The sequence below is a fragment of the Paroedura picta genome, chromosome 6, assembly GCF_049243985.1.
Source record: "Paroedura picta isolate Pp20150507F chromosome 6, Ppicta_v3.0, whole genome shotgun sequence".
Classification (NCBI taxonomy): domain Eukaryota; kingdom Metazoa; phylum Chordata; class Lepidosauria; order Squamata; family Gekkonidae; genus Paroedura; species Paroedura picta.
In genome coordinates, this window is record NC_135374.1 from 24165755 (window position 1) to 24191433 (window position 25679).

Consider the following 25679-nt stretch of genomic DNA (forward strand, 5'->3'; position numbering starts at 1 on the left):
ACCTACCTCATAGGGTGTCTGTTATGTGGAGAGGAAAGGTAAGCTGCTTTGAGACTCCTTCTGGTAGAGAAAAGCAGCATATAAGCACCAACTCTTCTTCTATAAGTACCCCAAGATCTCATTCACACACACTACTGCCCAGCAGTATATCTCCCATCCAGGTATGCTTGCTTTTTATTTTTGTGACCCAGAGCTAGAACTCTGCACTTCTCCTTCTTGAACTGAATTTTGTTCTCATTTGCCCACTTTTCCAGCATGTTCAGATCTCAGCGAACTCATTTTTGAACCTGAAGCAACTCTTAGGACTGCACCTCCTTGGTGACACAAGAGTTTCAGGGGCTCAGCTACTGAACTCCGTGACTAATTAGCACATTTTTCAGGCTAGTGCTGTCAGATTACTGGGATACCAGGCAGCTGTTGGCAGCAGGAGCTCTATCAACCCCTGCCCTGCAAAAAGGGGAAAGTCTAACAGCATGGAATCCCTCCTGTCATTCCTAGAAATCTCAATGTTCATGTTAGCTGGGAGGAGTAAGACCTTATAAAGGACTCATCGTGGATCCTCAGTTTGAATAATACTGTGATAGGGAGCTGTGCCTTTAATGTTCATTGAAACCGACGGGCTCAAGCATTCTTTACTCCGCACCAAACTGAGATCATGTCATATTAAACCTGTTAGTACAACATAGGTCCTGATTCAGCCAGAACTAAAATCTTGCTTGAGGAATTGAGGTCAGTGAGTGAATCTTAGGGGCTAGCACTATACAAAAGGTCATGATCACTGCAGGAAAAAAAATACTAAAAAGGAAAAGATTTCAATTCATAACTGAGCTTGCCAAAAATACTGGACAACATTAAATATACCAGTGAAGGAAAAGTCTTTCAAAGCAGGCTTTCAAAAGCATAATTTTTCCTCTAGGGATCATTTGTAAACTTCAAAGCCATCTTGACCCACATCCCCTCACGTCAAATTAACTTCCCTACCTGATCATAATTCTCTGAAAATTGTTGAGTTTTTATGCACTATATAAATTACATAAGTAAATTTAGATACAGATGCTTACTAGCTGCAAATAACAGTATTTTCTGACATCATCTGGTCTTTCCAGATAGATTTAAGTAACATGTTGGTACTGATGTTAGAAAACTAGATTTAATAATGTTTAGAAACCTATTTTTAAACATATTGTGCACAACACAGTCCTGGTCTCTTTTTACAACCATCGTAAGGACCTCATATTGCAATCCTAGAGAAGTCTACTCAGAAGGCAGTCTCACTGAGCTCAACTGAGTGTAGCCCTAGGCAGTTGTCATAGGACTGCAGCTATAGACTGCAATCCTATATCCGCTTCCTTGGGAGGAAGGACCACCAGACTCATTTATACTTCCTTCTAAGTGAATAAGAACAGGACAATGATTATTTCAGAGTCACTGTGCCAAATATATTTGACATTACAGGAAAAAATCTAAATGCTCCATAAACCATTTTGGTGTAACAGTGTGTTAGACTAGGCTTGGGAGATCCAGGTTAAATCACTCACCATGAACCTAACTGTGTGTACCTGAGCCAGTCAAATAGTCTCAGGATAACCTGCAGGGGTGTTGCAATGATAAAATGGAGGAAGGAGACTTCCCTGAGTTCAAACAAATACAAATACAAAAACCTTTAATGGTATCCAAAATATAAAACAGTATACAAATTAGTTCTGTAATACAGATCTATAAAGCTGTAAAACAAATTACAGCAGAGAAGGGAGCAGAAAATACAAAAAGATCAAGCTAGTGACGCTTACTGCTTTACCTTGTGGGTCATTACTATAGATAAAAATTTGGCTACCCATTCAGTGGTCTCCAAGCAATTATCAATAAGCAGCAATTCAAGAGCCCTGCCATCTGTGACGTAAGGAAAAGGTAAAAGTGGGGAGGCCAGCTCTTCACCAACTCTTCATAAAGGAGGTAGGACAGGGGGTTAAAAGCATATTAGGGCTAGGTGGGAAAGGGTCTTGAACTCTTCCTTGGAATTATTTCTTGCTGGATTTTTTTCTCTTATTCTAAAACCACAAGTAAAACTGCCAGGAGTAAACCAGCAGTGAAATGTAGATGAAGATGGTAGAGAACGGGCAGAGAAAGGCTGACCCTCCTACCCAGTCCTGCAGGGCTTTACATTACTTGGTTCTCTGTTTCATAAGGAAGCATGAATCATGTTCAGTCATCACATCTCATTTGCCACATAGCCATCTGGTGCAACAGAATAGCTAGCACATACATGAAATACACAAGAGGCTGCCTTATACCAAATCAGACCATTGGTCAATCAAGGTGAGTACTAGCTACTCACTGGCAACAGCTCTCCAGAGTCTCAGGTAGAAGTCTCTCACATTGCTGACTACCTGGTCCTTTTAAAACTAGAGATGCCAGGGACTGAACCTGGAACTTCTGAATGCAGGTTCTCCCACTGAGCCTTATCCCCTCCCACAAAATCTGGCAAACAATTAATGGACTTTCATGGCCTCTCTTGCAAGACTGGTATTCCAGCCAATTCATAAAACTACATCTACTTTGAGCATAGAGTATTACAGGACTCAAAACTAGTATTTTGCTTGCACTCCACCTGAGCCATGTCCAAATGATAAGCAACATGATGACTTCTTCTCTGATGATCCCTACTGATCAACATCTGAAGAAGTTCCTGACAAAGTGTTTTCTCAGTGGAACAGGCTTCCTTGGGAGGTGGTAGCTTCTCCATCTTTGGAAATTTTTAAACAGAGGCTGGATAGCCATCTGATGGAGAGGCTGATTCTGTGATGGTTCAAGGGGGTGGAAGGTTAGAGTGGATAAGCGATAGGGTTGTGAGTGTCCTGCATAATGCAGAGGGTTGGACTAGATGACCAAGGAGATCCCTTCCAACTCTATGATTCTATGAGATTTCCTTAGACTTCAGCTGGTCTTTAAAGCTATCCATTGATCTGTTCACCTGTTGACAGGAGAGGGTTCAGAGGGAAAGGACCTGGACATTGCATGGCACCAGGAAGAGGAACATCTGAATTGCAGTTCTATAAATAAACCCCTTTCATTGCAACAGGGTTACACTGAAATTTTGCACATTCAGTCATATGTATCCAATTCTCTGAGCATAGGAGAAATATCTAGTTTATTAAGAAGAGAAACATTTTGATGGGGAATTGGCAGTGTTACCTTTATATTATCCAGCAAATGCCAGATCAGTGTCTTAGTTACACCAAGAGTTCAATGGGGTCACATATGATAAAATGAAACTCTTTTTGCAAATGTGCATTAGAAATGAAAAAAGACTGCACATTGGTAGAAAAATTACACTTCTAACGTTATTTCCACATAAAAGAAAAGCAAAGTATGTAAACAGCCTAACAACATTCCCTTTCAATATTATTCAAAGACCAAAAGACCACTATTATAAAAGGAACATTTTTTTTAAATACAGAGATTGTAGTTATAAAAGCGGGTCACTGGCTCTTCGTATCTCCAGTGCAACATTACTTTTTTACTACTCCCTTAAGACTCATTTATCCTTGTCACAAAATTAGAAGCTATTTCCCCAAACCAGCTAGCTTTACAGAGCAATTTCCTGTATGCATAACCTGTAAGCCATTTATAAGTATAAGGAAGAGCTGCCCTCCAGTGTGACCATGGTGTCTGCAGACAGAATGTCACCGATGGCTGATGCCAACAATGTACTGCTGAGGGCCATCACATGTCTTGCAGCCTTTTAAAAAGAGGGACAGGAAACTGGTACTAAAGGGGAAGAACATTCTCACACTAGCGGATATATCTGCAATCCAGAACACACCAAAGTGAGAACAAAGCACTAATTAATGGTATTTGTTTGCTTCAGCGACACAAAGGACTAGAATAACACCAATACACATGAGGGGATTTTTACCCCTTGAATTATGATTGCACATTTTGTCTTAAAGGGCCTTCCAGGTAAGATCTGTGCTGACTTCTTTGCAGTGTTTGTATATGTATACGCAGGTTATTCATTTCCTCCGTCTGTCAGAGAAACAGAACCAGAAAGCATAGACTGACGGCAGTGTTCAAATATACCTATTTGGAAATTTCTTTATCCTGGTGTGATAGATTGCATTTATTATTAACATAGTCATGGTTCTAATTCTAAAATATATTACATTTCCTACATTTTAAAAAGATTAAAAATCTGTAAATAATGTCAGAGTTATGTCAGTTAAATCATGATGCTTTATCTTAGACTAGATTCAAAGCCCGTTCATGAGAACGGGCTTTGAAAGGCCCCACCCCACCCCGCTGTGGCCGCCCAGCAGACACATAGAGACGTCATTGCTCCCGGATGCGGCATTTCTAGACCTGAGGGGAAGGCCTCCTTCTGTACTCACAGTGTCCTACCACTTCCCCATCGCTTTCTGGCCTGTCCTGGTGAGAGCCTAGATTGTGCCCTCACCCGATTGACTAGAACTGCTGTCTGTCCTGGTGACGGGCCCACCCCCGCCCACCTACCTCTTAGCAAAATATGAAGGTGGAAAGATGATTATGATGATACAAGATTTGTGGCATGCATGATTCTAAAGGTTATGAAGCATATCCTACAGGAGCACTGGAGAGGTGTGCTTAGCAGAATTAGAATAAGAACGTCCTGTTTTTTTTTTTCAAATAATCTCCTCCAATGTCCTGATTGGCTCATTTGGAGATTTCCTACTCCTTTGTCTATACTTCCCCCTTGCTTGCATATGGAACCAACAGACAGAGTGAATGCAGAGCAGAAGATAGTTAGGCCTCTCTCTAGAGGTGTGTGCTTCAGCTCGGTTTGGCTGCCTCGGTGATCACCGATGCCCAAGGCAGCCAGGCACTGCCACCACCACCCCTCCTCTCCACGCTGTAGCGCTGGCCTCCTATGTGCCACTTCAGGCTTCAGTGATCTCCGAGGCGGCCGAACCGAGCCAAAGTGCACAACCGTATTTTCCATACAAAGTTCTCTCTCTTCAAAATAAAACTATACTATGCTTTTAAACAGCTTGGTGCTGGCCTCCTCTTTGCAAATTTAAACTTTGCCAACACTTTATGAGTCAGTATCAGAGGCAAAGGAGCTCCCCAAGCTCAGGTTACAGTCGAAAGATAACAAAAATACAAACAGAACAGAATTGACTGAGAGAACATGCTCTGATAAACCATGACAATAATTGAGAGACTTTTTTTCCAAACAACATTGTTTCAAATACTACAAAATATAATGACCAACAATCAACAATGGATAGAAAATATATAAAAGTGTAACTAATTCAATAAAAGTCATTGGTTCATTTTTTGGCCACTGCCTTTTTTGGAATTTCCAAAACATTGAAAATAACATCACAACGACCCTGATATCTCGTGCATATGGTTAAAAGCCAAACTAACAAATATCCATACTAGAAACCAAGTAGGTCAGAGCTCCAAAAGGCTGCCAGTGCTCTTGTCTTAACTTGTGGGATTAAAAGTTAAGACAAGAGAGTTATAACTGCTCTTTTGGTCTCAGTTAAGTCATGGAGCCAGTCAAGATCCAGTCAATTACACTTTTGTGTACTTTTCAGCCATGGTTGGTTATTGGTCTGAATCAGTTATATTTTGTATTATTTTAAACAAAGTTGTTTGAAAAAAGACTCTCAGTGATTGTCATGATTTACCCCTGCTGTTTGTCTTTTCATTCCCCACCTAGATGCTGGCAATACTGCTCACAGTCTGTTCTCCCCGGTACCCCAGTTAAGCCAAACTGGATGCCTGCAAGCAGATTTCCCGCAATATTAAAGAGTAAGGTGACCAGATTGTCCCACTTTTGGAGGGACATCTGGGGGTACCTGGCAAATTGTACTTACGTTGAAATTAATATATATATATTACAATACTATTTTTGCATTCTATGGAACTTTTTGTTGCTTCATATAGATCAAATTTTTAATCAAGACCCCCCCCCTCCCAGTCAATGGCGTCCCGCTTTACCAATGTTAAAATCTGGTCATCTTATTAAAGAGTCAAGTGGAGCTTCAGAGGGGGCCAGGGAAGGAAGGTTTAATCGTTCACACTGTGTTGTTTTTCTTACTTCAGTAGCACCCCCTTCTAGGGCTAGCAACCTCCAGGTGGGACTGAGAACAAAACCCCCTGAGAAAATGCCTGATTTGGGGGTGAGGGTGCACATTATGACATTGTATCATCACTAAGATCCATCCCCTCCCAAGCTCTGATTTCCCCAGACACTGTCCTCACTTCACCAGGAGTCAGCAACCCTAGGACAGCTGCTCTTGACTCCACCACATCTCCCTTCTGGCATGGGCCAAGCAATGATTCCAAAGGCATGACTGAGATAAGGGATATGGCAAGGGAGAAAATGGTTAAAGCTCCTTTCTGTCAACTCACTTCCAGAACTAGATCCAAATCAGCTCCAATGCAGCCACTTAGTTGTTGGCTATTAGCAAGATAAATCAAACAAAAAGACAAGTAAAGCAGAGGGGGAAAAAATGGGGGGGGGAGACACTGGGAGAAACAGTATATAAAAGATCCACAAGAAATTAGGAGCACCTCACGGGCTCCAGTATCTAGACTTCTACTGAAAAGACTGTCAGTTGTTCAGGAATGTCTTGGTTATATAGCACTGGAGAGTGATGGCCTTTTTGCACTGTATTTAAAAGAAACAAAAGCACTTGCGTTCTCTCTACGTTTTGCTTCAAGATGCAACAAGCACAAACTAATTCAGCAGTACATGCTTTCTCTGGAGTTTCCAGACTAACAATTTTCAGTGCTAGAGTTTGGTACAGACAGATATTTTTCCTCCTCAGTGTTTACAGTGTTACATATAAGTAGTGTTGCTAACAAAACTGGAGAAAGGAATATCCTGTCCATGTAAGAGGGGCTTAATGTGTGGAAATGGACAGCTGAGCCACTTCATGACATGAAGGCAAGGTCAGCTACATTCCTTGGGGAAGCACCTAACTGAGGGACAGGACAGTTTGTTTTCTCCAGACGGGTGGCAACTGTAAGAGGTATTGCAACACCTATTATAAAAGGCGCAGTGGGGCATAATGGTTAGAGTGTCAGACTAGAATCTGGGAGAAGCGGGTTCAAATCCCCACACTGCCTTGGAAGCAGTGCACTCATAGCCCAACGTACCTCCCAGGGTTATTGTGAGGATGAAACAGAGCAGAAGAGAGTGATGTAAACCATTGGGGAGAAAGATGGAATAGAAACCAGGTAAGCTAATAATAGCTGGTTGGGAAGGGGGTTTCTAAAATAGCCACTGTCATACACATTGCATTATCTGTCAGAAATAACAAAGAAACATCTGAGGATTAAAAATACAACAAAATCTTGGGAATGTTGTTAGAATACATAGAATCACTGTCTTCAAAGCACTTTTAAAACATCTCTTTAACATAAGAAGTTGCTGTGCCCTGAGTAACACCATTCACTCATCTAGACCCAATACTGTATCCAGACACCCTGACAAACCTCTGTTTTTGGGGATGGCAGGAATCCGTCTTGCTGCTGTTCTTATACTTCCCTCCCTTCTTCTTTCCTGCCGTTGCACACAGAGCAGGACTGAAAGCTTCCTGGGTTCGTAAGCCTTCAAACTCTGATTCTTTCTTAATATGCTGGGAGAACAAATCCCCAAATATCCTGCATTTGTTTCCTGTTTATCAATTCCTGTGATTCTGAAGCACCTAAGCATGTCATAACATGGAAAAAGAAGGACCTGAGTAATTGTGAACTCTGTATAGGGTTGCCAGCTCTGGGGTTGGGAAGTTATTATTATCTATTAGATTTATTACCCACCGCTCTCGTAAAACGTCTAGCAGCGGATTACAGAATAAAACCCTACATCAGTTAAAAACATTAACACTAAACAAGATAACAAGCTCTGGCAGTGAAAAAAAATCAAGAACTCATCCCGTATCTACCCTAAGGTGACCAGATTGTTCCACTTTTGGAGGGACATCTGGAGGTACCTGGAAAATTGTACTTATGTTGAAAGTAAAAAACATATATTACAATACTATTCTTGCATTCTATGCATTCCATGAAACTTTTTGTTGCTCCATATAGACCAAATTTTAAATCAAGAACCTCCCGGTCAATAATGTCCCACTTTACCAATGTTAAAATCTGGTCAACTTAATCTACACACACATAGTCCACTTCCACTGTCTCAACGCCTCAGAACATAGATTTCCATGGGTGCCGACTGTCATTTTAATCTGAGGAGGGGCCCTTAGTTCTTCTGCACCCCAACACGAACCAAAGGTGTGGTGAAAAAGCCCTGTTTTCCAGGCCCTGAGGTACCATGAAAGCTCCTTCAGGGCCCTCAGCTCTTCTGGGAGCTCATCCCACCAGGTTGGGGCCAGGACCAAAAAGTCCCTGCAGAGTCCTGAAGGGAGCATAAGGTGATAGGCAGTCCCACAGGTATGTGGGTCCCAGACCGTGAAGGGCCTTGAAGGTCAATACCAAAACCTTGTACTCAATCTGAGCTGCAACTGGCAACCAGTACCTGGAGATCTGAGTGGAGTCTGAGAGGGTAGGGTTCGAGGAAGGGAGGAACTTCGGCTATAATGCCACAGAATCCACCTTCCAGAGCAACTATTTTCTCCAGGCAAACTGATCCCTGTTGCCTGAAGGTCAGTTGTCAGAGTGAAAGTTTTTAAATGTTGTTACCCACCCTGAGCAACATAGAAGGGCAGGATAAAAATGTAAATGAATTATTATTATTATCAAAATCTCCAGCCATCACCTGGATATTGGCAACACTGGCTGTATATATGAAAGGAATGAACTGCAGGGCTTGAGGAGAGGATGGGCACAATGTCATAAAGGCCACCTTCAAAATGGTCATTTCTCCAGGTGAACTGATCTGTCGCCTGGAGATCAGTCATAACAGCAGAAGATCTCTAGTCTCCAGCTGGAGGTTGGCAACCCTAGCTCTGTACAAGCTCAGCGCTGTCCCTTCCCACTGGCAACAACAGGAAAACCATGTAGTCCATAATCAGCACTATTGTGACTGAAGAGTACAATAAGTCAATAGATTCAAGTCAATCACTTTCTTGAAGTCCCTGCCATCGGTGTCTGACATTCCAGTATTGTTTCAATTGACAAGGAAATAGCATTTCACACCCTTGGGCTAAAATCGTGCACACCTAGAAACACCATTATAGTAAGGAATATTACTGAATTTGTGGTAGAAAGGGTCCATGCATTGCTCTTAATCTTTTCATAGGCACACTTCCTCTCGGACAAGGCATGCAAAATTCCACATGCCCTGAGTCCACCAAGGCAGCTGCCATGGTTGTACCCAGCTACACTCTTGGGGCATCTCTCTCTCCACCTCCTTGGGGAGGTAACTAGGAGCACCACAGCCGCACCATGGCCATCTGTTGTAGCACAGGAGCAACATAGGATTGCTCTCCCAACTTTTTTTTTTTTGTCAAACTGAAAAAGCATCCTTAATTCCCAGTATATTTTATATGCCAGTTGGTATTTTTGGTGTATTTTTTTCTTCTACCTACAATGCCCCCATACCATATGCATCACTGAATGCATACACTGTGAACAAAACATCTTCCATTCTCCCATGGTGCACACATACCTCCCTTACATGAATTCCTAAGGACTATTTCACCTATGTAATCAAGCCCTCTGTTGTCTATTCCTCTATACAACAGCCAATACAGGCAGCAACGACTAGAAAGCTCCACTCCAGCATCAACAAAATCGTGCAGCTCCTTGCATTCCCAAGAGGTTTTCTGAGGTCTTACATCACACAAGCACCACAACATTAGCCCTCTTGGATTTATACCTCACTCATGCTGCTTGGGCTGACCCTCCCCATCAGATAAAAAGATGGTCATAGTAATCCACAGGTGAAGATGAATTGGGATGGGAGTCGTTTGTCTGCACACTAATGTATATCACGGATGTCCTATGTCATGGCCCAAATAACATTGGGGTTTTTTTGGACAGACTGATCGATCAAAATGAAGGGAATGAGAAATCATTAGCAAGTTATTCTCTAGCAACTGAAACGTGTACCAGCAACCAAAAGAAAGAAGCATATCCATGTTGTCTAAATTCCAGCAGAAGTCTTAAAAACAGCAATGGTTCCTGTGTGAATTAATCCTTACTGGAATGTTTCTAAGGCTTTAAGTGCACAAGGACACGACAGCATGTTCAACTGATTTTAGTGATGGTGATGATGATGATGATGATGTTATCCGTTCAGTCATGTCCGACCCTCAGCAATTCTATAGGAAAGTCTTTGCCATGCGCCCTGTCTGACTGCTTCTTTTAGTTGGTTCATGGTCATCCCTGTACTGGCTTTGATCGTGTCGAGCCAGCGGATCCTTTGGCCACCACGTTTCCTTTTGCTGCTGATCATGCCGAGCATTAATGATTTTTCTAACGAGTTTGATCCCAAGTTTCTGGACCCGATTCTATGATTCTAATTCGAAAGTAGAACTACAATATTCATTTATAATGTGACTTGTTAGTTTCCACTCTCGGCATGCCGGCTCATGGTGACTTACATCATAATAGTATGATAATTATAAGTGCAATGACTCATCCATTCATTATACGTCTCCCTTCTCTTCTGCAATGGCAGTAAAACATTCTGTGAAACCATTGGCTTTATAAAAGAAAGAGGGACTTACCGTTAATAAATACATATATTGTTGATGCTGTGTTCTTTCTCGCAGCGCTTGAAGATGGATATTTGCAGCTATAATATCCTGTGTCATTTGCTTGTGCTCTGTTCAAAGTCAGGCTGCTACAGAACTGCTTTCTGTTTCTTCCGCAAGTGTATGTGGTGATATTCAGACGTTTGCTGTCCTTATTTAGATCTTCAGGCAAAGACCATGAATGGGCCACTTCCCCACTGCAAATGCAGATAAGGAAGCAAAGGGGAGAAAAAGCAATTATACCAGGCTGCATTACATAGTTGTCATTCCCAAGCTTTTGTTTTATTATGTTAGGTTATACTAGGTGCCTTTAGTATCTTTTAAAACAGAAACCATTAAAGCAAAGACTTGTTCTTTAGTCGTCTGTTTTTTCAGTTTTAGTCTCAAAAAACAAAATAAGGCAAGAGTGCATTTGGTTAAGTAGCACAATAAGTGTAAGTTAAGTATACAGAGTCCATCCCAGCTGATTACCTGCACATGAGGTTTAAAGACTCTCCGGCTTGTATGACATGTTGTTTTCCTATTATATTTAGTTTTGGGCCTCTCAGTTTGGATCCTAAATTAGATCCTAGAAAACAGATAAAAATCAGCATTGTTAAAATGGGCTGGTTTGTGTATTTTCACAGCGCTCACAAAGAGATTATATTGATTCTTCTCTTTTTTTCCCTCTCTCCTTCTTCTCAACCAAAGCCATCAAGATATTACAAAGGGTAAGGGTTGCCAAGGGTTCAGAAATACCCAGAGATTAGGGGAGTGGACCCTGAGGAGGGTGGTGTGTGGGGAGGAGATGGATGTCAATGGGGTATAATACTATACAGTCTACCTTCCAGGATGGCCATTTTCTCCTGGTCAGCTGCAATAAGAGGTGATCTCTAATTGTCACCTCACTGTTCAAGGAAACACTGACACAAACTAATTCCCTGGATGTTAGTTGGCTGTTTCCACTGGCTGCAGAGGAAAGGACATGCAGTAATGGGTTTAAACTACAAGTACAACGATATAGACTAGATATTAGGGGGGGGAATTCACAGTCAGAGTAGTTCAGCAGTGGAATAGGCTGCCTAAGGAGGTGGTGAGCTCCCCCTCACTGGCAGTCTTCAAGCAAAGGTTGGATACACACTTTTCTTGGATGCTTTAGGATGCTTAGGGCTGATCCTGTGTTGACCAGGGGGTTGGACTAGATGGCCTGTATGGCCCCTTCCAACTCTATGATTCTATGATTCTATGATGTCAAGACTCAAAAACAATGAATACAGAAAACAGCTTCCATGTGATATTGGCTTGTACACTTTCTGAAAGACACATAGAAGAATTAGAAGTTGGTTCTTATATGCTATTTTTCTCTACCAGGAGGAATCTCAAAGAGATTCCTTCCCTCTCCTCTCCCCACAACAGACACCCTGTGAAGTAGGTGAGGCTGAGAGAGCCCTGATATTACTGCTGGGTCAGAACAATATCAGTTCTGTGGCGAGCCCAAGGTCACCCAGCTGGCTGCATGTGGGGGAGGAGCGGGGAATCAAACCTGGCTCACCAGATTAGAAATGGCACTCCTAGCCACGGCACCAAGCTGGCTTCCATGCCATGTTGTGACTCTAACATTCCAGCTGCTTGGGCCTGAACATGCACAAATAGCTTACTCTTGATTTTCATTTTAAAATATGCATTCAATGAGACCAGCTCAACCGAGCAAACCTGCAGCTTCCATTAAAATCCTTGTGGTTCAGTCCCTTGCATGAAAGTGAACACAAGGAAACCACTGTGAAATTGGCAAAATGAGTCTCCATTTTGTTTACTTCCACCATCAATTCCCTTCATTGCCACACAAGTGCCATCTTCTTGTGCTATGTTGAACCACCATCATTCATTTATTTATTAAATTTTTATACTGCCCTTCCTAGTGGCTGTGGGTGGTTTACATCATAAGAAGTACAATGAATAAAGCATAGACAAATAAAACAGTCCAATACAACATAATCAAGATTATAGAATCATAGAATAATAGAGTTGGAAGGGACCTCATAGGTCATCTAGTCCAACCGACTGCACTATGCAGGACACTCACGTCCCAATCGCTCATCTACTGTAACCTGCCACCCCTTTGCTTTCACAAAATCAGCCTCTCCGTCAGATGGCTATCTAGCCTCTGTTTAAAAATTTCCAAAGATGGAGAACCCACCACCTCCCGAAGAAGCCTGTTCCACTGAGAAACCGCTCTGTCAGGAACTTCTTTTGGATATTTAGATGGAATTTCTTTTGAATTAATTTCATCCCATTCATTCTGGTCTGTCCCTCTGGAGCAAGAGAGAACAATTCTGCTCCATCCTCCATATGGCACCCTTTTAAATACTTGAAGATGGTTATCAGATCTCCTCTCTAGGCTAAACAGACCAAGCTGCCCCAACCTTTCTTCATACGTCTTGGTCTCCAAACCCCTCACCATCTTTGCTGCCCTCCACTGGACATGTTCCAGTTTGTCATCATCCCTCTTCAACTGGAGTGCCCAAAACTGAACACAGTACTCCAAGTGAGGCCGAACCAGAGCAGAGTAAAGCGGTTCCATCACCTCCTGTGATCTGGACACGATACTCCGTTTGATGCAGCCCAAAATCCCATTTGCCTTTTTAGCCACTGAGTCACACTGCTGACTCATGTTCAATGTATAGTCTACTAAGACTCCTAGATCTTTTTCACACATGCTACTGCCAAGACAAGTCTCCCTCATCTTATATTGGTGTATTTGGTTTTTCCTACCTAAATGCAGAACTTTACATTTGTCCCTATTGAGCTTCATTTTATTCAATTTAGCCCTCTTCTCGAGCCTCTCAAGATCATCCTGTATTCTGTTGCTGTCTTGAGTTGTGTTTGCTACCCCTCCCAGTTTAGTATTGTCTGCAAATTTAATAGGTATCCCCTCTAATCCCTCGTCCAAATTATTTATAAATATGTTGAACAACACAGGCCCCAGGACAGATCCTTGGGGTACTCCACTTGTCACTCTTTTCCAAGAAGATGCTGAACCATTAACAAGTACCCTCTGGGTACAATTTGTCAACCAGTTATTGATCCACCTGACAGAATTAGGATCCATACCGCATTTACCAACTTATGAACAAAAATATCATGTGGAATCTTATCAAATAATAATAAATGCTACATCTATTAGTTCAAGGATGGATTGATATTACTAAAGGTAAAGGTAAAGGTATCCCCTGTGCAAGCATCGGGTCATGTCTGACCCTTGGGGTAACGCCCTCTAGCATTTTCATGGCAGATTCAATACGGGGTGGTTTGCCAGTGCCTTCCCCAGTCATTACCGTTTACCCCCCAGCAAACTGGGTACTCATTTTACCGACCTCGAAAGGATGGAAGGCTGAGTCAACCTTGAGCCAGCTGCTGGGATTGAACTCCCAGCCTCATGGACAGACAGCTTCAAACAGCATTTCTGCTGCCTTACCACCCTGTGTCACAAGAGGCTCATTTGATATTACTAGCTGCCACTAAACAGCAATATCATTTTTAGTAGTTTCTGGGTTTGAAAATACAACAGTTTAGAAAGCACCCAATGTCTATCTTAAGCTTCCATATTTATCTATTCTATGTTTCTAGACCACCATTCAACTTTGCCTGATTCCCAAGGAAGTTCACAATGTAGTTTAAAAACAGATCACACCAAATTGAACATCATTAAAACAATAAACAAGATAATCCATTAACATCAGTCTAAATCAAAGGCCCTATGGAACAGGTAGATCTTTAAACTAGGCTGGAGAGAGAGCATTCCATACATGGGTGTGAGGTGGGGTTAGGATAGCAAAGTCTACCCACAGCCATTGGTGGGATATAGGAAGGTAGGGCTGCCAGATCTAAGTTGGGGAACTCCTGGAGATTTGGAATAGAGCCTCAGTGGGGTACAATGCCATAGAGTCCACCCTCCAATACAGTGATTTTCTCCTGGGGAAGTGATTTCTGTAGTCTGGAGATGAAGGGTTATTCCAGGGGAATCCCAAGTCTCACCTGGAGGCTGACATCCCGATGGACTGTTGGCAATAAAGTCACAATCAACCAGACTTCAGTTAAGGCTCTTTCCTGAAAGAAGGCCCCTGGTGTGTAACCTAAGGCCCAGGTTGGATGGTCCTTTAAAAATCAGGACCCAAGCCATTTAGAGCTTTAGCTTAAAATCAGCACATTATATTGGGTCCAGAAACAAATTGGAATCTAGTGTAGATGGCACAATTCAGCTTAGTATGATGAAAGAGGTGCGGCCTATTAGAAACTGTAAATTTTGGACCAACTATAGTATCAAAACAGCATTTTGGACCAACTGTGGTTTCCACAAAAAGGGCAACCCTAAGTAAGATATGCTACACTAGTCAAATCTGGGTTTTGCTAAGGCATTGTAACTGGGGCAAGATTATGGTGCTCATGAGTTTAAACCATAAAGCTGAGACGTTCTGGACTTAGCCAAATGCTTTTGACTTTCTCCAACCAATGGGTCAGGTTATCATTTGAGATTAATCCATGTGAGGGTTCTCCGCATCCTTTAAAGTAAAACCCTTTAGTCATTTGAGCTTCATCTATAACATTATTCTCTCAAAGAACAGCTTCCATGACCATTTGCTCCTTCAAGATAGTGAAAGGAGTCACTGACTACAAAGGTGAATATATTAATGTTTATTATTTATTTATTTTTAGACCTATACCACCACTCTCAAAGGCTCATGGCAGTGTACAAAACAATAAAAATAATACAACAATATAACCCCTAAAAAGATCCACTGACACATTAAAAGATGGCTGTACATTAGAGTTAACTCCCCACCCCCTGTCCAGGTTAAGGTCAGGAGCTCTTTCATTAGGAGAGAGGGTCCTGATCTCACTGACTCTAAAGGATCCCTTGATGGTATCTCCGGGACCTCAACCTGGTCTCAACCATATGCCTGGGGGAAGAGCTCCATCTTGCAAGCCCTGCGGAAAGCTGATAACTCCGACAGGGCCATCAGCTCTTCGGGGAGCTCATTCCACCAGGTTGGGGCCAGGGCCACCAGGGGCGAGGCCAGGCGAATGTACCAGGAATTTGTACCCTGTGGGGGGCATAGGCAGACAAGTGGTTAAATCTTTAACATAGGTATAGCTATCATGTCTGCTCATGGTACAGGAATGGAACATTAGAATTCTATGAAAATCAGAGTTGGAAGGGGCCATACAGGCCATCTAGTCCTCCCCCCTGCTCAATGCAGGATCAGACTAAAGCATCCAGGATATGTCTCTGTCCAGCTGCTGCTTGAAGTCTGACAGTGAGCTGAAAGTGATGTGCATTCTGTCTTCTGAGCCTTGAATTTATAATGGCTAGAAGACACATGCACATTTCCACTTGATACTCTAATATTCAAACACTAAATGTGAATGTGCTAACAAGACCAAATGAAAGTTTAAGTAATAACATATTTTTATTTATGTCTTTCATATAAAACAATCCTGAAATTAGTACACCTGCTGGCTTGCTGAACTTAACTGTGCTACAATACTGTGCCTTCTTAATATCACATTGCAATTAAAACCCACTCAGTGAGATATACAATTGCTTTCAGGACATTAGAGGATGGTTTCTGCATCAGACAACTGATACAAAAGTGAACAGAAGGCAAACAAAAATTTAATTTAAAAAACCTTTGGGGGCAACAGTCAAACACCATAGCAGGAAATAGCATCAGATCTATCTCCAAAGGAAGTACTAAAAATTAAAGGTCCTGAAAATGAGAGCACTTAACAAGTAATTTTGGAATCAACGACTCAAGCCTTATTTCAGGCAACTTTTAAATTGTGATCTCTTGACACCCAAGATCACTGTGTATATTATGATCCATGAGGTAATATTTACTCACAGGTATAAAGAGCAAAGCAAACATTTAAGAAGCTAACATTTCAATGCATTGATTAAAAATCCTTTAGGCCTGGATTTGTGATGGACACAGTATTTGAAAAGTTAGTGTTCTTTAAAAATCCTATTATCATGAAAGGTATCTTTGTCAACCCCTTTGTGAGTCTTGGTCCCCTAAAACAGTGGTTCCCAACCCCCGGTCCAAGGACCGGTACCGGTTCGTGGATCAGTCGGTACCGGGACGCAGCTCCCCCTCGTCCTCCACCCTGGCTGCCTCCTTGGGTCTGACCTGCCACTCTGCCACCGGCTCACCCTTGGTGCTCTTCAGCAGCCGCCATGGCTGGGGCTCCCCCTTGGCGTGGCACTGTGCAGCTGCTTCTGGTAGCGCCCCCCAGTGGGTGTTGGGAAGTCAGGGATGCTGGCGGGAAACCAAGCGGAGCAGGGGCCAGGCGGCGGTGACATCCCTCGGCAAAAGACTACTTCCCCGGACCTCAGTAAAATTGTCAAGCGTTGACTGGTCCCCGGCAATAAAAAGGTTGGGGACCACTGTCCTAAAAGGTCTACATATACAAAACAATGAAATGTCAAGTCTGCACATGAAAGAACTATGTACACATAGAATGAGGAGGAAGAGGAGGAGGAGGAGTTGGTTCTTATATGCTGCCTTTCTCTCCTGAAGGAGTCTCAAAGCAGCTTACAGTCACCTTCCCTTTCCTCTCCCCACAACAGACACCCTGTAAGGTGGGTGAGGCTGAGAGAGCCCTGATATTACTGAAGAAGAGTTGGTTCTTATATGCCACCTTTCTCTACCTGAAGGAGTCTCAAAACGGTTTACAGTCACCTTCCCTTTTCTAGACATCCATTAGATTAATTTAGGAGACCACTTTTTTCAGTCTCAGCTAAAGAGACAACTATGGGTTGCACATAACCCTATGTTAGCACATGATGTTTTTGGAGGCACAAAGCTGCATAGGGAGACAGTGCTATACCTGGAGGCTGTGCCATTTTCACCACTGAAAGTACACAAAAGTGAATGAACCCTTAAAATATGCAGAGATCTGTATCTGAGGAAAATCATTTTAATGTTTTAATCTTTCAAGACTCGAATTCAGTAAAATGAGCACTGAACCTCTTTGTTAAAATCTGATCGCTTAGACTTTTAAAATATTTATGGGACACTTTTAAAACCAAATCCAGTCTGTGTAGAACTCCTAAGGGTACCAGAGTTAACTTGTATCCCTTACATTCCAAAAAGATTTAAATTACGTGATGTGACTTGACAATGGACGTGAAAAAACGAATGAACCACCACTTTTACAAATGCTGCAATCTTATCAGTGCAATTTAATTCCACTTCCACATAATTTTATTCCAGAAAAAAACAATAAGTAGGGTTTCTAGCTCTGGGATGGGAAATATCTGGAGATTTGGGGGGTGGGAGGGGAGGATGGAGCCTAAGGAGGGTGGAGCCTGGGGAGGGGAAGGATTTCTGCAAGGTATAAAGCCATAGAGTCCAGAATGCCCTCCAAAGCAGCCATTTTCTAAGGGGAACTGATCTTGATTGTCTGGAGTCTCACTGGAAGAGTGGTAGATCTCCAGGTGTCATCTGGAGGCTGGAAACCCTATCAATAATGGCTATTTATTTCTGCTAAACTGGAACTGCATTCAACATTTCCCATAAATTAGCTACAATGAATGCCTCTGTAACCTTTTGGAGCATACACTACCTAGAACTGTTTTCAAATGTTGACATAGAAAGCAGCCTAAAGTAACAATTACAAATAATTGTTCAACTCACCATATTCCTTGTTTATGGCCAAAAGAAGCCCAGCTCAAAGGAACACAGCCTAGATTAAAATTTAGGGTACCTGGCAAAAGAGCCCAAGAAACCACCTGTATTGCACCATTTGGGAAGCGATGGTAGGCAAAGCAGTGCCTTATACCAATCAATGGTGGTGTGGAGGGGGGGGGAACTCCCCAGGTATTACCTGATCACCAACTAAAAACCAGGTGCATGCGTGAACTCCAGGTGCATTGTGAGTCAAGCACTACTACTTTGGACTGATGAGTAGTTGCCAAAGGGTGTTACCATCCCTGACCAACAACCAGATCAGAAATAAATTAGAATTTACTGTGGGGTAGTTACTTAAAATGTCCACGCAGACACACACATGCAAAAAAGCCCTAAAGCCGTCCACTTTACTATTAAATCATTTCTATAATGCATTCTACAGTTCAGTGCACACTGTTTCATGTAAGTGCATCTCTTGTGCAGATTCCAGGCAAAAAGTGAGCCAAGAGCTACCATTCTTTGGCAACTGCTTAGCAATCCACTGACATGGTGGTGGCAACATTGGCTTCCTACATTACTAGAACTAACGTATCAGTTCCTCACCTAACTGGTGCCACCATGTACCATGTCACTTTCTCAGGCAATGTATCCTTGGCTCCAGAGACCCAGCTCACATTCTGAGAACCATTTTGAACTGCACTATTGTCTACAATACATCTTTACAACTAGCAATTCACACAGAATCTCAAAGCTGAATCTGTCTTTTCTTCAGTGGTCCATGAAGCAATCCATCAAAGACAATTTCCCCAAAGGCTAGATTAATATCCTTTAAAATCTTCATTAAGCGTGTCTTATATGTTTGTATTTTCTCCTGCCAAGCATAAATCCCCACCAGCCAAAGAGAGACATTCAATCAAACCAATGCTATTGGAGTATACATTTTATACATTACTTCCACAGGTAGGAGGCTAAAGTATCTTAATGTGATTTTTCTCTCTCTTTCATTTCCATTATTCTAAACATTTCTTGCAACAAGGTTCATTTATTTTAAGAACCAGAAATCACACTCTGTAACTCGGCTGAAGATTTCTCAGCTGGGAATATACATGCATATGGCTGTTCACCCTGCCACTGGGGAGAAATAGATTATGAGCTGGTGTAAACCCATTTGACAACTTTTAAATCCTTTTTGTTTCTATCAGTTTTATATTCCAGTTTCAACTGATTTTGTATACAGCAGTTGAACTTGGTGTATCTTTGGCTTATCTGAATTACAGGCTCCGGTGACCCACCATGTCTTAGATCTATTCAGATACATGTACATACATAAATTATATATACATAGGAATTTCTAAGTAAAATGAATGTTACACACTCACATTTGTATACCTACGTATCTAATACTTAATCTGGTCCTGGAGCATAGACCAAAAACCTACCTCATGAGAACAAGGACAGACAGATGTTTCTGTAAATGTGAGGAAACCTGTGTGGTTGAGGAGATATCTCAATTTTTTTTAATGCAATTGAAGACTGAAAATTCCACAAATGGAAAATGCTGACTAAGATCTTCTAAAATCTTATGACAGCATAACTGGCAGTGTGAGGTTGTGTAGCAACTGTAGGTGGACAGGAGTTTTTAGGAATGGAAGTGTTAACAAGAAAGAGATAAGAGAGTGGAAACAGTGACTGGAAGAGGGGGGAGAAGGCAGCAAAAGTGCGGGGGGAGTGGGGAAGTGCGTGGGGACAACAAAAAGGGGGGAACTGGGCAGGGAGGGTGATGAATGGGACTTCCCTCCCTCTGAATCTTATAGGTCCTCACTTACATATGTGCATTTATACTGGACATTGTACAAAACAATTGAGATTTCTTTAAATATTGCTAACCATTAAGTTTTAATGACAGAACTAATGATGGCAAGTTCTGTCTGTTTTATCTCTGTCACAATTGTAGCAAGTCTGTTTTGTGACGCTTTATCCAGGTTTTGAGGCTATATAGCTTAAATACCAGATGTGGGGGGGGGGGAATAAGAGGAGGCTGTTTCTAAGGTCTAGGATCTCCCAGACAGTCTAGGATCTCCTGGCTATTGCTTTTCTAAGCAGAGAGATGCTTGCACATAATTTCTCTCTTTCCATGTAGACCACTCTGACATGGTTAGTTCATCTCTCTTAAACACAATGAAAACACTGTGCTAGGGGAGAGCACAGAATCCCAACAACAGCTGAGGAGTTATTACAGAAGAAGCATATGAGGCATTAATGCTACATCGGTTCTATACCTCCTTAATAGGCAAGACAGACCTTCTCCAAAGAACCTTGGGATTCTTGTTTGGTGCGGGGTCCCCTGTCCATATTTAGATACCACAACAAGCCCTGGTTTGTTCTTGATGGGCTTTACTGATTAACATGGCTTGTTTACTCCCCCACCCCTTCTCATCTCATGCACTGTGAATGTTTGAAAGCTTCCCGATTTGGGAAGCCTTCAATGAAACTCCAAGTGCTATCATGTCCAAAACCAAGCATCTAGGCAAACTTGAGTTTGTTTCCCCTGCACAAACTAGGGTTTATCAACTATTAACTATCATTTAATACTGTTACATTACAAACATGAGCTGGCTGAGAAAGGGGGAAGTCTAAATGATTTAAATAAATATAATTATAAACCTCAGTTCTTGTCATTCACTAACATTATAAGAGAGGTGGAAAGTGTATTGGCACACAGAAAACACACACACACATTAAAGCCAAGTTCTATTTTCTTTGTCCTAGTTCTATAGCACGAACTCTTCAGACACTGCATTTACAGAAAAGTTCCAAGGTGTCCAAAATATGTGAAAGAAACCTTTTGGTTCACAGTGAAGTGGAAAGAAGGGACAGACTCCCCCTACTTGCTTTTAAGGGACAGCAGAGTAACCTTAAACCTTATGCTAAAGTAATCAACCAGATTTCCTCTTGTATTTAGCAGAAAGTATCTGCCCAGCTGTAATGGCTGCAAGCTGCTGCTAGAGATGAAGAATTAACACTAGGCATAGAACTTAGTGTAGGAATTCCACAGGGGGGAAGGCTGCACATCAAAAACAGAAGGAATACTTTTCCAGCTATAACCTAATTATATTGTGAAGTTCACCAACAAACAGGTCAAGAACTTAGCGACATATAAAACACTGTTCTCTCCGGAGTACGTCACGGTAGCTGCACTGTTATTTATTCCCATGTATATGCAAACAATTACTATCTAACTCAGTTTCATTCCAAGTAGTCCAGCAGAATTGTTTTAAACTGCATTTGTCATTCTGTCACATGCAACCATGCTCTATGCAGCATCTTTCATATATCAGGGGCATTTCCCACGGCTTAAAAATAGCACAATGGTTGCCGATTGAAAACGCTACTAATTTGCCATAACGCACGACGTCGTCAACAATCTGCAACAATCCTGAAACCGATCAGCAATAAGCGCTTCGTTGTGGCGCTTTCAGGGGAATCCAGAAAACTGGATTCACCCTCCGGATAGCGATACACTCCTGCAACCAATCTGCAACAGTAGCGCTAAAGACCTGTGCGTTACCATTGTAGCTGGTTCTTCAAAGTCCCTCCCCCTGGATCTCTCCTCCAAACTTCCGGCGAAGCGATCGCCATTTTTTTTTCTCGGAGCGAGCGGGGATAAACGCACCGGCGAGCCTCTTTCTGTTTAGAGGCTTCCCTGGCTTCAGTCCTTCACCTTTAGTCACTAAGCACAAACCACATAAAAGCCCGTTTGCAGAAATAAAGTCCCTTTATTTTTTACACATAAATTCAGCCGAAAATCGAGCCCGTGAGAAGGGGGGGGGGGGGAATTTTTTTTTATCACTCGAGCCAGCGTGCCAACGATCATACAATCAAACGATAGATCACATTAGGCAGCTGGATGGGTCTCTCCAGTGCAAGGAATCTACGTAGATTCGTTGCTATGGGTCTGTTTTTTTTTTTAAAAAAGCTTTCTTAAAGGGAAAGGGGCTGTTTGGGAGCATGCTAACGGCTGCCCATTGGCTGCTTGACGGCCAGGGGCGGGACAAGCTTGGCAATAGCGCTTCCTTTCTAGCGATTTCTGCCGAGACCGGAAGCCTGTGGGAAACGCTAAAAAACGCAACTGATTCCACTACAAAGCCAGGTGTGCAAAACGACGAATTCCACTATTTTAAATGGCGATTTTTCATTCCGCAAACAATTTGCAACAAAGATCGCCGTGGGAAATGGCCCTCAGTTTTACTGCTGGACCTTAACTAGTCATAAAGTTGTACAAATTAGTAGAAAGAAATCAGCAGAAGCTCCTTATGTTTCTCAGTGTAGTCTAAATGTAAGGAAGAATACTTAAGCACTCATTCAAAACACCCAGAATACTGACACAAGGACAAATCACTCCTCTCTGACATTTGCACTGTCAACTTACAGACAACTTAACCATCAGTGATTCTGCATGTTGCCACTAAGCACATTACATGGCAGCAAGTCCAGGGTTGTTACTGAGTGTATTCTCAGCAAGGAGTCACAAACAACTTTCCTGATAAAGGTACCCCTTTGAAAACCATATGTTTATTCATATGCATGGAACATGTTTGTTGGATCCAGAGCACTACAAGTGCAACAGACCTTTGGGAATTGAATTTTCCCCTCTCATGCTGCAATGTACTTCCTCCCAAGAACACTGCACTGAGGTTTGAGAATCCCAGGAATAGCACTGTAGAGATTTGCAGTAGAAAGGAAGAATCTGAGGAAACCACTCCCTCCATTACTGCCTGCAAAAATGCTCTTCACCGGCTTTAATTGGATCTAATCCTTATACATTACATTTTAGGTGCACTCATAAAATATTTCAGAGATACGTATACAAAGCACAATTCATTGAAAGTTAACACTTGAAAAGGCTTTTCTCCCCTGTATAAATACCAAGTACCTCTGCTTCTCAGTTGTCTTGGAAGCCCAGCCTTGGGGTCATTGACCCAACTGGGATAGTCCAGGCAAGCCGGATCCCATCAGATCTCAGAAACTAAACATGGTTGGCCTAAGCTAGCACCTGGAAGGATTGCACCAGGGTCATGATGTGGGGGCAAAGCACCTATGAACATCTCTTGTCTAGGATCTCCTGGCTATATTACACACATGCTATACAATAAATTAAAAGAGCCTCTTGTGGCGCAGAGTGGTAAGGCAGCTGTCTGAAAGCTCTGCCCATGAGGCTGGGAGTTCTATCCCAGCAGCCGGCTCAAGGTTGACTCAGCCTTCCATCCTTCCGAGGTCGGTAAAATGAGTACCCAGCTTGCTGGGGGGTAAACGGTAGTGACTGGGGAAGGCACTGGCAAACCACCCCGTATTGAGTCTGCCATGAAAACACTGGAGGGCGTCACCCCAAGGGTCAGACATGACCCGGTGCTTGCACAGGGGATACCTTTACCTTTATACGATAAATTAATAAGTGTCCATACATCAGCTGCCACTTTACACACAAGGAGGTATTTTTAACATAATGAATCAGGGAGCCATGCCATGATCTAACTAGAAAGAACTAGCAATCCAAAGGGACTTCCAAAAAAGGCTCTTCAACAGGTCACTTGTCAGCTTATTGTTACCCCAGAGGTAGCTCATGAAGCCTCTCCATGCAGCCTCTAGAAGTTTTTATTTTATAGCATTTTCTGTGCTTAGGTTGACTGCTAGTACTCTACCTAGTCCATATTCTGTGTCTAGGACAAAACTTGGTAACATACTGACAGAAGAGTGGGTCAGAAGTTACAAAGCTTATTCCAAAATAAGTTTTTGTGCACCAGAGTTCACTTCATCAGAGGCTTGAAGGCCAGCTTCATGGAATTAGAGTGTGGCCAGGGATCCCCAGTGTGTAAACTTGCATGTAAGGAGGCATGTCTCATGCTGTGGGAAACACCGGCATCATGGTGCAGCATAAATTGTGAAGGGGCTCCTACAGCTGTCAGTGGCACAGATTTAAGCATGTGCTGAATAAATTAGACCAGGGGTAGTCAAACTGCGGCCCTCCAGATGTCCATGGACTACTATTCCCAGGAGCCCCTGCCAGCAAATGCTGGCAGGGGCTCCTGGGAATTGTAGTCCATGGACATCTGGAGGGCCGCAGTTTGACTACCCCTGAATTAGACCATTAGGGCTCAAAAGCACTTTGCTTTGGCTGGATCATGTTCATAAAGTTTAAAGGGGCTCCTAACTTTCAGAGAAAATGAATTGGTTTGTTATGCCTGCTGACAATGATCTCAAATACACTTACGAACATCAACAACCTTGTGCCCCATCTATGCACTGCCTTCCACGGAGTTTCTATAACAATTAATTTGGATCTGTATTCTGCTACTTTTTTAGCTGACCATCTTGTGTGTGATCATCCCCCATTCCATCGACTGAATGGCTGCCAGAGGCGCACTTGTTGTACTTGAGCATCAAAAACTGCTTACAGCATCAAAACTGGGCAGAGGGTGCTTTCGAGCTTAAGGCCATTTTCACAAATGGTAATTAAATTGGTTTTCTGTATTTCTAACAGCTATAATTTAAATGCATGACCCACATTAACTACAACATGGTTTAATGGGTTTGGTAAGTCTAATGGTTTTCGTAAGTGATACATTGCAGATTATTTGTGTTATAATACGTGACAATGAGCCTCTTTGAGCCCTTCTTGTCCTATCTGTTCCGTTGTTAATGACGCTCATAGCAATGGAAAACCAGAAGACGGCAGCTTTAAGAATTCTGTTACATTCTGGCCGATTTAGGCTTAATATTTATAATACAGACCGACTCAAGAAAAGGGGGGAGACGGTACACAATCCATTTAAATGAAAGGAAAATGTTCTTACAATCCAGTATAAAATCCACTTTTAACGATCAATTTCGGATTTAAACGAAGTCCAGCCCAACACTCAACGTGTTTACTTAGAAGTAAATCTCGGCAAGTTGAAGGACATTTATGGCCAGCACTTTCTTGGAGTTAAGTTTCAGTACAACCAATAAAACCTGCTTCCAGGTCAGTGGGTTGGAAAGGAAGGCTTCGGTGCAGTATTTGCGCTGGGAATATTTCAGGAATCGCCTCCTTCCCTAATGACATATCCTGGCAAGCAGGCCGTCCCCCCGTCCCCGTTTCAGACAACCTCCTTCCAGCCAGCATGTCGGAAGGGGCAGCCGCCTCACTCCCCAACCCAGCGACCGTGGAAAGGCGGAGAAAGAGCCGGGGCTCGCAGGTCCAGGCGAAACCAGGGCGCGGGGAGAGGCTCTCCCCACTGTGCTCCCGCTGCCCACTGACTCGAATGGG

General features: G+C 42.6%; 1 protein-coding gene across 1 annotated transcript in view; it reads right to left on the reverse strand.

Moving 5' to 3' along the window:
- Nucleotides 1-25679, reverse strand: part of FLT1 (fms related receptor tyrosine kinase 1) — a 143486-nt gene that overhangs the window by 116737 nt on the left and 1070 nt on the right. Inside the window, exons 2-3 of the mRNA XM_077341786.1 lie at nt 11178-11274; nt 10680-10903 (exon numbers count right to left, since the gene is read on the reverse strand). Of these exons, the coding sequence (XP_077197901.1) occupies nt 10680-10903; nt 11178-11274 (321 nt within the window). The remainder of the gene's footprint in view (nt 1-10679; nt 10904-11177; nt 11275-25679) is intronic.